Here is an 11,421-nt window from a genome sequence, read left to right as displayed (position 1 = left end):
TTCATCACCATTACCATTCGCCATCCTCACTCACCATCATTATCATTTAACATCACTAGTCCAACATGACCATCAACATTTGCCATTGCCATCAACACAAAATCTTTAGCAAAAGCACTTTAAAAATTTTATCCAGTCACTGTTTTCACAGCATTTATTTCTATGTCTGTCTCTAAAAGAGACAATTAAGCAATTAGGTGACTTGGTGGATTGAGAGCCAGACCTAAAGATTGAAGGTCCTGGGTTCAAATCTGCCTCTGGTACTTTCTAGCTGAGCTTGGGCAAGTCACTTAATCCCAATTGCCTAGCCCTTACTGCTCTTCTACCTTGGAACTGATACTCATTGTTGATTCTAAGATGAAAGGTAAGGGTTAAAAAAAAGAGCAACAGTGAAATCTATAGCTTGACTATAAAAATTTATAAATCTTTTGATCTATTCTTATCTCTGTCACCAAAGCATACTGTTACACCATCCTTGAAGTCACTTTCCTATCTAGTCTCTTTGCTGTATGGTGTGTTGAACATATGCAATGTATATTGGATGTGTGGGCACATTCCTTCCTTCTATTAATCTATTAACACCCATTATGTGCATGAAATTGTGCTAGATTCAGGGATACATATGGATGTAGGATAGGTGGCAGGAGTAGCAAATATCGTGTATGTTATGTATTGATGATAGAGGTTTGAGTTTACCAGAAGAGACCATGTGGTATAATGGAAGGAGCACTATATTTGATGTTAGAAGATCTGTATTCAAAATTCCGACTCTGTTACTTACCACTAAAAAAGTCCTTGAATGAAACACTTCAATCTCTTTGGGATTTAAGATTCTTTATCTATAAAATGAGGGAGTTGGATTAGATAATCCTCAAGTTCCAAACCTGAAGATCTTATGCTTTCTGTTGACTTCCTCCCAAGTGTGTTGAGGACAACTTTAGATAATGCTATCTGAAAAAAAGTACTGTTGGCCAAACAGCTTCTTATAGACCTATGTCTATTCCAAAATTAGAACATGAGTTAAAGAAATATAAATCTCTAGGGATGTTAGATACCTTCCTACCCTAAATGTTATTATTTACTGCTTAATTCTTTAGTTGGATGATTCTTTCAAGCCACCTTGAAGCAAGTTCATTTGGGGGTATGATTGGTTCTAGGTGTTCTGTCCATTTTGGTAAACAGAGCACTTGAAGGCTGCTTTCATCTACTAGTGATTTCCCTTCAGCCTTTGATCTTTCTTAGAAAACACTTAAATTTAAAGTTCTGATTCTTAGAGTTAGAAAAACTTGAAGGAGGACTGGTTCTCAAGTCAGAGAAGCTGGGTTTAAAATCTTATCTCTGATGTTTACTACTTGTGAGAGACTTTGAGGTAAGACATTTAAACTCTCTCAGCCTATAAAATGAGAGGGTTGGGGGTACAGGACCCCCTGAGGTCTCTTTCCAGGCCCAGATCTATGGTCCTCTAGGATCTGCTTTTTAGCTCTGTGACCAGGGTTAAGGCATCTTTGGGAGCTTTAGATTTCTCATCTGTAAAATGGGGATAATAATTTTTATACTACCTATCCTTTCAAAACCAGGGTACCTGGGGTATTATGAAAAAAGCCCTTTGCTACATAAAGGCTCATTAATGTCGCCTCCAAACTATTCTGATGGAAGGTGTTGAGTGCTTCTTAGCACCCTGAATCATTACTACAATTTACAAAGCCATGAAACTTTAAGCTTGTCTTTTTCTTAGTCAGGTGGGAATAATTTTCTCAGTCACTTTACATATAATTTCTTTTAGTCCTAGTGACTGGAGCAAGGGTCCAAGAATTTTAGGGATTTTTTTGGTAGCTATATTTTAGTACAATTGCTTTCTATTATAATCCTATGTTTTTTTTATGTATATTAAAATATTATTCTAAGAAGTTGTCCAAAGACTTCATCAGACAATTCAAGGGGGTCAGGATACACAAAAAATGTTAGGAATCACTGGACTAGGGGCAGCTAGATGGCTCAGTGGATAGAAAGCCAGGCCTGAAGTTGGGAGGTCCTGGATTCAAATCTGACCACAGATACTTCCCACTTGGGAATAGCCCCAATTACTTAGCTATATAACCATTCTTCTGCTTTGGAACCAATACTTAATATAGATTCTAAGACAAAAGGCAAGGATTAAAAACAAAACAAAACAAAAAACCACTAGACTAGAGTTACAGGACTATAAAACTGAAAGAGCTAAAGTGATAATCAGCTTCCTCATTTTACAAATGGAGAAACTGAGGTCCAGATCAGGCAAATAAATGAACTGCCTAAAGCCATACGGCGAGTTAAAGGAAATCTTGCTCTGGCTTTCCCCCTTCTTTTGCAGTTACTTGTAACTGGTCCCCTTGTGAACCAGTTCTTTAGAATCTTATGGTAGATGCTTGCCAGCTCTGAGAGGGAGAAGGGAGAGACAATCTAGATCAGATAACTTTGGAAAACTTATGTGGAATTGTTTTAAAAATAAAAATAATTTTAATTTTAATAATTTTAATTCATTAAAAAAAGAATCTTATGGTAGAGTAGGAAGGGACACAAGAGATCATATAGCTGTCTTCCAGTCCATTTTATAGAGAAGGAAAATGAGGTTAAATTATTCCCCGCCAAGGTCTCACAGCTAGTCTTTTGCAGAGTTGGGATTAAAAACTTACTCTCCTGGCTTTTTATTTAAAAACAAGTTTCATTGATAGATTTTGCTTTTTACTTTCTAGTCAGTTTCCTGATATGCTCAGCCCCAAAATGGCACTAAGGCCTCCCTTATGCCCCAAACAACCCCATTACACCATGTAAGACTAAAAATGAATGACTACTACAAATATTTAAATTTATAGCATTTAATATCACAAAGTAAGAGAGAAAAGGGGTCCCCTTCAGCTGAGTGAGCAAAGCAAAGAACCAGAGAACCAGCAGCCTACCATGCTCAAGTCAAAGCCCAAACCCCAAAAGCCCCCCTCAGTGTGGGTTTCAGCAAATTTATAATTTTATAAATTTGTAAATTTATAAACAAATCCACCCCAGGGCTCAATACCAGGATGCAAGACAAGGGAACCCCAGGAAAAGTAAAGGATGCTGGGAAATGAAGTCCACAGGGTATAAACTTTTAAAACATACATTCCTCCCTGTGATCATTTGGGAGACCAGTCTCCCCAATGGATCATTTTCAAACATTGTAAACTAAAGATACAGTTTTTACAAGGGGAAAATACAACAACCTGGGCATAAGGAAACAAAAGGGAAACAAGAACAAAACCAATTAGGGGGCAGTCCCCTTTCACATTACATACAAAAATAAAAACATTTAACAAAACAAATGCAGTTAATAAAAAAAATGCATTTTAACAAAAACAAATGGAATGTAACCCCCTCAAAGTTCCATCTTGTATATCCAGTTTGCTCAGGATCTCCAGGAGCAGTGTTTGGTCTCCATGGGCATCTCCATGGCATTTTCCTCAAGGAATTCAGTCTCTGAATTCCAGGAGGCAGCAAATTTCTTACTCTTACTTAAAATAACTTAAACTTTTCATTACAAAATAATAACACAACCACAGCGATGCTGTTGAGCAAATGCAAGCCTAGTACAGTGATGAGGGCATGATGGCACTACAAAGGGCTTGGTTCAAATCTTGACTCTGACATTTAGTGTGAGTGTAGTTGGGGAAATCACTGAACCTTATTTGTAAGAAGGAAGGGGTTGGTTTAAAGGAGGGTAGCAGAAACCCTTTCTGATTCTAAATCCATGATTCTATAACCAATTGACCAAGTGACAAAGTGACTTGTCCCCTCAGTAGTTACTCTAGCTGTTGGCCTTTACAGTCAGGAAGATCTGAGTTCAAATTCTCCCTCAAGATACTTACTAGACTTGTAACCAAGGCAAATCACTTAACCCATTTGCCTCAGTTTTCTCAACTATAAGTTATAGATAATAATAGCATCTACCTCTCAAGAGTTGTTATGGGGATCAAATGAGATAATTTTTGTAGAGCCCTTATTAGCATCTTCCCCCTTCTGTCTACTGAGAAGATGTGTATATATTTTGGCATCTGGTCTCAGGGTCTGGTGTTCTTTTCATTTCCTCACACTTCCTGCTCTCATGAACTCAGATAGGAAGCGACTTTCTGAAAGGGTTACAAAACCAAGCTTATTTCATCAGATAACCCTTGAGAATACACTAAAATAGAATGAAAGGTTTAAAAACAGAAATATAAAGTGGTTTCACCACAGAGTGTATAGTGTGGAATGTGATTGGGGTAGCTCAGCAGTTTACAGAGCAAAGATAGAAGGGAATCCTATGCCTGGGGTGGGTTCTTGGGCTGGGGCATGAAGAGATTGAAGAGGTATAAGAATTTGAGATAAAAAATAATTGAGTTTGGGTTCAAATATGACCTCAGACACTGCCTAGCTGGGTGACCCTGAGCAAGTCACTTAACCCCCATTGCCTAGCCCTTACCACTCCTCCCTTGGAACCAAAATGCAGTATTGATTCTAAAATGGAAGGTAAGGGTTTCTTTTTCCTTTTCTTTCCTTTCTTTTCTTTCTTTTTTCCTTTCCTTTCCTTTCCTTTCCTTTCCTTTCCTTTCCTTTCCTTTCCTTTCCTTTCCTTTCCTTTCCTTTCCTTTCCTTTCCTTTCCTTTTCATTTCATTTCATTTCATTCCTTTCCTTTCCTTTCCTTTTCTTTCTTTCTTTTTTTTTTTTTAAAGAATAATATATATCAATTATAGGGAGGAAATACCCAAAACAAGAAGATGGGGAAACTGGCTTGTAACAACCTGGCTGAGGAAGGGAGTGTAGAGTTAGGCAAGGAGGGATGCTGTCCTGGTCCCCCAGCTCCAGCCGTACCCCAACTAGTCCTTCACTGCTCTGACTTTTTAAAGCAGGGATTCTTAGCCAGGAGCCTGTGAATTTGAACTTTAAAAACAACACATTTTGATTGCTATGTTTCAATAGAATTGGTTTCCTTTGTAACTTATATTTTGCATTTTTTTAATGCATTTAAAGACATTCTTCCGAGAAGGGGTCCATAGGCTTCACCAGGCTAGTCAAGAGGCTCACGCTACAAAAAAGGCTAAGAACCTGTGGTCTCGAGCCAGCCCTTCCCCTCCTTTCCCCTAGTCCCTCCCTCTTCTCCTTTCTCCCTCCCCCCTACAGTCCCGGGAGCCTGGGAGCTGTCCAGCAGGCTTGTTTGAGGGCGAGAGGCGGCAGGGCTGTTGCTCTCCTACCTCAAGCTGTCAGAAGCAGATGGACAAACGGCGTGTGTTTGCGTAGGTCAGGCCGGGGTGGGGGCTGGGGGCCCACAGCGTCAAGCTGTACAACTTAAGCTAGACTTTTAGCTTGTGGCAAACATTGGAGGATTCACATGGAGCGAAGAGTGTGTACTCAGGAGTACACAGCAGGCAGGCGCCCAAACAGATTCGGGCATCAATAGGCAGAGACAAACGCTTCCCTTGTAAGCTTTAAAGCACGATGGAAATTGTAGTTATTATTACTATTATTGCTATTATCTTAAGTCACAGACAAGCAGCGATACAGCGGCACAATAAGAAACAAACATAAAAGCAGACGTGATGGACACACAGATAGACACAGATACCGTGGATAAGGAGCTGTGTACATAGACATGCAGAGTTCCTCTGCCTCTCCCTCCCTCCCTCCCTCCCCGCTTACACAGCCCCCATTACCGCCAAGCGTGATTAGAGCTGGGAGGTGGGATCTTTTTTTTTTTAATTTGTATAAGCGCAAGGGCATTCAGAAGAGGGTAACCAGGCTAGCAGAAGGCTTTGAAGTCACACCCTATGAGAATCGATTGTTGAAGGAACCAGGGTATTTACCTGGGGCACACTCGGGGCAGACATGCTACTTGCCTTCAAGTATCTCAAGAGCTAACATCCCTTGGTGGCATTGGACTTGAGCTTCTCAGATCCCCGGGTGGGCAGAAGTTGGAGCAATGAGTGAAAGTCACAAAGAAACAAATTGAGGCTTGTCATAAGGGGAAACTTTCTGACAGTTAGGGTCATTCTAAGAGTGGAACGGGCTGCTTGAATCACAGAGCCAAGCCTAAGCAATTTCACTTAAGGGAAGCTTGGCAAAGTGTGCTTGTGTTAAATCATTTCAAAGACATCCTTAAAACAACTTTTTGAGACAAATTCAGATGAGACAAGAGATGACCCCCAAACGGTATCACATGATGGAGAGAGACAGTGTCTAGCAGAGGAAGCTACCACTGGGTGGGGGAACTCACCTAGGATAGGGTTTTGGGGGGTGAGGGGATAGAGTAGGTCACCTGGGAGCTTCCTATTTTAATATATTAGTCTTGTCCACAAGGCATAAAGCTCAATTTTTCTAGCCATTGGAGGGGTGTAATTTATATTTATTCCATTTCCATTTCAATGCCTTGTGATGAAAATGTAGTTGTGCCCTGGTTATATATAAAGGTCTGTTCATGAGTTTGCAGTAAGTTCACCTTCATTTGAGGGGTTCAGGCAAAGATTGGTTGACCACTTGTGAGGAATGCTGTAGAAGGCATTCTTTCTCAGGTTGTGAGATGGACTAGATGGCCACCAACATTCCCTCCAACTTGAGATTCTGTGATTCTCACTTCTGTCTCTTGTTATTTATTAATAATAGTAATAATAACTGGCATTTATACATTTATAAAGTTTGTTAAATACTTTACAAACATTATCTAAATTGAGCCTCACAATAATCCTGTGAGGTAGGCACAAGTATTATTCCCCATTTTATAGATGAGGAAACTAGGTTTAGAAAAGTCAACACAGTTTTGAGCCATTAGAGGTAGAACCTGTGTCTTCTTGACTCTACATCCAGAATTCTTATCTATATCATTCTGCTCTCAATATAGACATATCACATTGCATTGAGAAATAGCAGGTAGATTGAGGAGAGAAGAGGGCAAGATAGCATGTTTAAATTGAACTAGTAACCCATGACTAGATAGATCATAATTATTCAACCTGGACCATGGAAGGTAAGGTAGTTGAACTTGGGGCCAGAAGATCTGGATTCTAGCCTTGAAGACCTGGGTTCTAGGTTTGACTCTTCTATTGACTAAATGGCCTTCGATGAGACCAGTTAACTTTTCTGTAAAATGAGAAAGTTGAATTTGACATTTTCTGATGTCCTTTCCATCTCTAACAAAAAAACCCCAACAATTCACATTTTTATTTGAAAATTCCACAACCACACTGTGGCACTGGATCATACTTAGACTGGAAGGTACCTAAAGTGATCTAGTCCAGTTCCCTTTATAGATAAGGAAATTGAGGCCAGAAGAAGTTAAATCACCAGTCCCATGATTCCACGAAGTGTAATGTGATCCCCAGTCCTTTGACCCCAAATCTTTCCACTGCGATATATGTATATATATCTGCCAACTGAGAAGCCAAACCAAGCTACCATGATGTCACTTGGGGCCTATCCTTCTCCTTTCCTCCAGGACATTTTCTAATTGATTTTTCTTGAAACAGACTTCTATAGCCATCATGATATGAAAGTTTATTTAAAAATATTTTTCTGTATTTTAATCCAGTAACAAATTTACACACAAGTTTTCCAAAGTTACATGATTCATGCTTTCTCCCTCCCCTTTTATCTCTCCCATCCAGGAGTTGACAAGCAATTCCACTGGATTATACATGTATTACTATATGAAACTTTAGAACAAAAGAATATACTAATGCCTTTATCTCCTACTTTCTTTTTTTTTTTTTTCTTTTAATGAAGAGATTGGAGCTAAGAAAGATGAAGGGGCTTGCCCTTGTTCCAGAGCCAGAACGTTTTGGGACTCCCAACCCATGTCTCCAGACTTTCTTTCCACTCTACCAATTCTGTGTTTTTTGTATTGTATTTTGTTTTCTTTCCATTCAGATACTCTTTAAATGTTCCTTTTAAAAATATTAAACTAAAATACTCTGTTCAAGAGAGTCAAGGGGAACCCAAGTATCTCCCTCAAAGGCCAGTTATGATCTGGTGGCTTTTAAAGTGGCAGCTGCAGAGCCTAGATGAACAATTCTGTGAACCTGTTCTTTGTGTAATACTTTACAGTTACATTGGGATTTATATTTGTAATATCATTGAGTAATCATAACTGCTCTTTGAGGAAGGTTGTGTAAATATTATTGTCTCCATTTTGTAGATGAGAAAACTGAGACAGCTCAGAGAGGTGATTTGTTTGAGGTTGTAAGGCTAATAACTGATGGATCTGTGACTAGAACTCAGGTCTTCAAATGTCAAGTCTGGAGTTTTAACTACTTTATTGCTACACCTAGGGTGTAGCAGCCTATTAGAGTAAAGAAAACAAGTAGGACAGGTCCAGATTTAACTCCTGTCCCTCCTTTCCTTACTTGTCCTGGGCATTTTCTTACATGGTTCAGTTTCATCCTATGGGACAGGATTTTCTAGTAGCATTGGGCTGGGGTCTTTGAGGGTTTTTTCTAAAGATAAGGAGGATTCTAGAGGAGCACAAATAAACCACCAATATGGCCAACCTGGAGCCGAAGAGATGGATGTTTGTTTCATAAATTTCGGTGGCATTTGTATAGATAGGGGTATGAAAATGAGCTACCCGACTCAGAGATCACAGACTTCTTGGGAGTTTTTGGTTTCAAGAACTCAAAAAACTCTAAAAAATGTAGTTGAATTGTACTCCCTACCAATGCTTTTTATCTTATCCCTTGTCATCGCATTCTGCTCTATTTCAACCCATCCTTTTCTTATATGCTTTTTTCTATTATCTTCATCTCATGTCCATCACCTTTTCTACCCGTCTCATTTCATTACACTCCATCTTATGCTATCCCAGTCCATTCCATTTCATCCTATCCCATATAATTCCATCCCACTCCCCCCACATGAATTTTATGATTTGGCTAAGTTAAGCCAATTAGTATTCTTCCAGAAGATAAAGATCTCTTCTATCCACCTTACTCATAAGGGTCTTCTTCCTTAAACAGGTAGGTCATCGAGGTTCTCCTGTGCCTCAATTTCCCCTCCTGAGCCAGTTCAGGGATCCTTGTTCCCAACCTCTTAAGCATAGATCGCTATTTCTCAGAGGAGCATTGTTTCCTGGAAGTCCTCTCATCCTGACAGGGGGTTGGTTGCGTCTTCCAGAATCTTGGCATTCTGGTATCTCCCAGCATCCTTGACTCCTTCATTTGAAGACACAGAAATAGTACAGGAAGGAAAGTTCAACAAGCCCACCCTGGAGGCTTCGATTCTCTCACCCAATGGGGCAGGAGTTTGTAAAAGGAGAGCCCCCACCAACCCTCGCCACTGATTGGTTGGGATCCATTGATGTCATAATCTTTCCCCTAACTCCCAGCTGAGAGGCTCCCCTGGAGTTTCTAGGGCTCTCAGCTGCCAAAGTGGTGGTGGCCTTCCCCTCCCCCATCCCCCTCCATACCGAAGTCCCCTTTACACATCCTTCTTTAGCAGGTACTATGAAAAGGTAAATACTTAGAAAACTGAGGGGGGGATAAGTAGAAATCGAGAGGATCTCTGGGATTGGGGGTACCAGCAGATTTATCTGACTGTTTGGGCTGCCTTCACTGTTGACATCTCCCCAACCCCACATCTGAGTCCCAAGCCTCTCAAGTTTTGACCCCTTACCGGCTTTTCGGATGGTAAACTACTATGAGGTGCTCGGCGTCCAGTCGAGCGCCTCTCAGGAGGACATAAAGAAGGCCTACCGCAAGCTCGCCCTACGCTGGCACCCAGACAAGAACCCAGACAATAAGGACGAAGCAGAAAAAAAATTCAAGCAGGTGTCCGAGGCCTATGAGGTTCTCTCTGACTCCAAGAAGAGGTCCATGTATGACAGGTCAGGGTCAGAAGGCTGGAGGGGTGGCACCGGCGGGGCAGGTCCCACATATAACAGCCCCTTCAGCTCTGGCTACACCTTCCGTAATCCCGAAGACATCTTTAAGGAGTTTTTTGGCGGTATGGATCCGTTCTCCTTCGACTTCTGGGACAACCCATTCAGCAGCGACCGGGATCGGGACAGCAGCCGAGGCCGGGGTCTTCGGGGAGCCTTTTCCGCTGGCTTCGGTGAATTTCCCGCCTTTATGGAGGCCTTCTCCTCCTTTGACTCTCTAGGCCACGGAGGCAGGGCCACCTTTTCCTCCACGTCCTTTGGGGGTTCAGGTTCAGGTAGCTCTGGCTACAAGTCAGTGATGTCGTCCACGGAGATGGTCAATGGGCGGAAGGTCACCACCAAGAGGATTGTGGAAAATGGTCAGGAGCGAGTGGAGGTTGAGGAGGACGGGCAGCTGAAGTCAGTGATCATCAATGGGAAGGAACAGCTCAAATGGGTGGACAACAAGTGAGAGCCAGCATTTCCCCTGTCTGCCCTTTCCCTGCAGGGAATCCTGGCCAGTCACAAATGGGGTGCTGGCTTGGTGTCCTCAAGTGTAGGCTAATAAATGCCACAAGTGAGTTCATGGAAATGCTGGGGCTCAGCTTTGTGAAGCAACTTTCAGGGAGGGAGAGGGATGCTGGAATTTATTTATTTATTTTCTGTCATCTGAGAAATTTTATTTAATTAATTAATTTAGAATATTTTTCCATGGTTACATGATTCATGTTCTTTCCCTCCCCTCCTCCTACCCCCTTCCCGTAGTCAATGAGCAATTCCATTGGGTTTTACATGTGTTATTGATCAAGGCCTATTTCCACATTATTGATATTTGCACTGGGGTGATCCTTTAGAGTCTGCATCCCCAAACATATCCCCATCAAACCATGTGATCAAGCAGCTGTTTTTCTACTTCCACAGTTCTTCCTCTGAAAATAGATAGTGTTCTTTCTCATAAGTCCCTCAGAATTGTCCTGGATCATTGCATTGCTGCTAGTAGAGAAGCCCATTATATTCGATTGTACCACAGTGTATCAGTCTCTATATATAAGGTTCTCCTGGTTCTGCTCCTTTCACTCTGCATCAATTCCTGGAAATCATTCCAGTTCACATGGAATTCCTCCAGTTCATTATTCCTTTCAGCACAATAGTATTCCATCACCAACATATACCATAATTTGTTCAGCCATTCCCCAATTGAAGGGCATCCCCTCATTTTCCTATTTTTTTGCCACCACAAAGTGCGGCTATAAATATTTTTGTACAAGTCTTTTTCCTTATTATCTCTTTGGAGTATAAACCTAGCAGTGGTTTGGCTGGGTCAAAAGGCAGCAAGTCTTTTAAAGCTCTTTGGGCATAGTTCCAAATTGCCATCCAGAATGGTTGGATCAATTCACAACTCCACCAGCAATGCATTAATGCCCCAATTTTGCCACATCCCCTCCAACATTTATCATTTTCATTTGCTGTCATTTTAGCCAATCTGCTAGGTGTGAGGTGGTACCTCAGAGTTGTTTTGATTTACATTTATCTA

General features: G+C 41.1%; 1 protein-coding gene across 1 annotated transcript; it reads left to right on the top strand.

Annotated features, from left to right (window-relative positions):
* The first annotated feature begins 9,654 nt into the window (after positions 1–9,654).
* On the top strand, positions 9,655–10,359 carry DNAJB8 (DnaJ heat shock protein family (Hsp40) member B8). Its single transcript, XM_044656880.1, has one exon. The coding sequence runs from the start codon at positions 9,655–9,657 to the stop codon at positions 10,357–10,359; it is 705 nt and encodes a 234-aa protein (XP_044512815.1).
* Positions 10,360–11,421: the final 1,062 nt, after the last annotated feature.

This window comes from Gracilinanus agilis, chromosome 1, assembly GCF_016433145.1.
Source record: "Gracilinanus agilis isolate LMUSP501 chromosome 1, AgileGrace, whole genome shotgun sequence".
NCBI classification, from domain to species: domain Eukaryota; kingdom Metazoa; phylum Chordata; class Mammalia; order Didelphimorphia; family Didelphidae; genus Gracilinanus; species Gracilinanus agilis.
Note: the sequence above shows the minus strand (reverse complement) of the source record. Positions and strands in the feature narration are given on the sequence as shown.

Excerpts from the sequence above, each read along its gene's own strand:
- DNAJB8 (XM_044656880.1), top strand. The coding sequence starts at position 9,655 with ATGGTAAACTACTATGAGGTGCTCGGCGTCCAGTCGAGCGCCTCTCAG.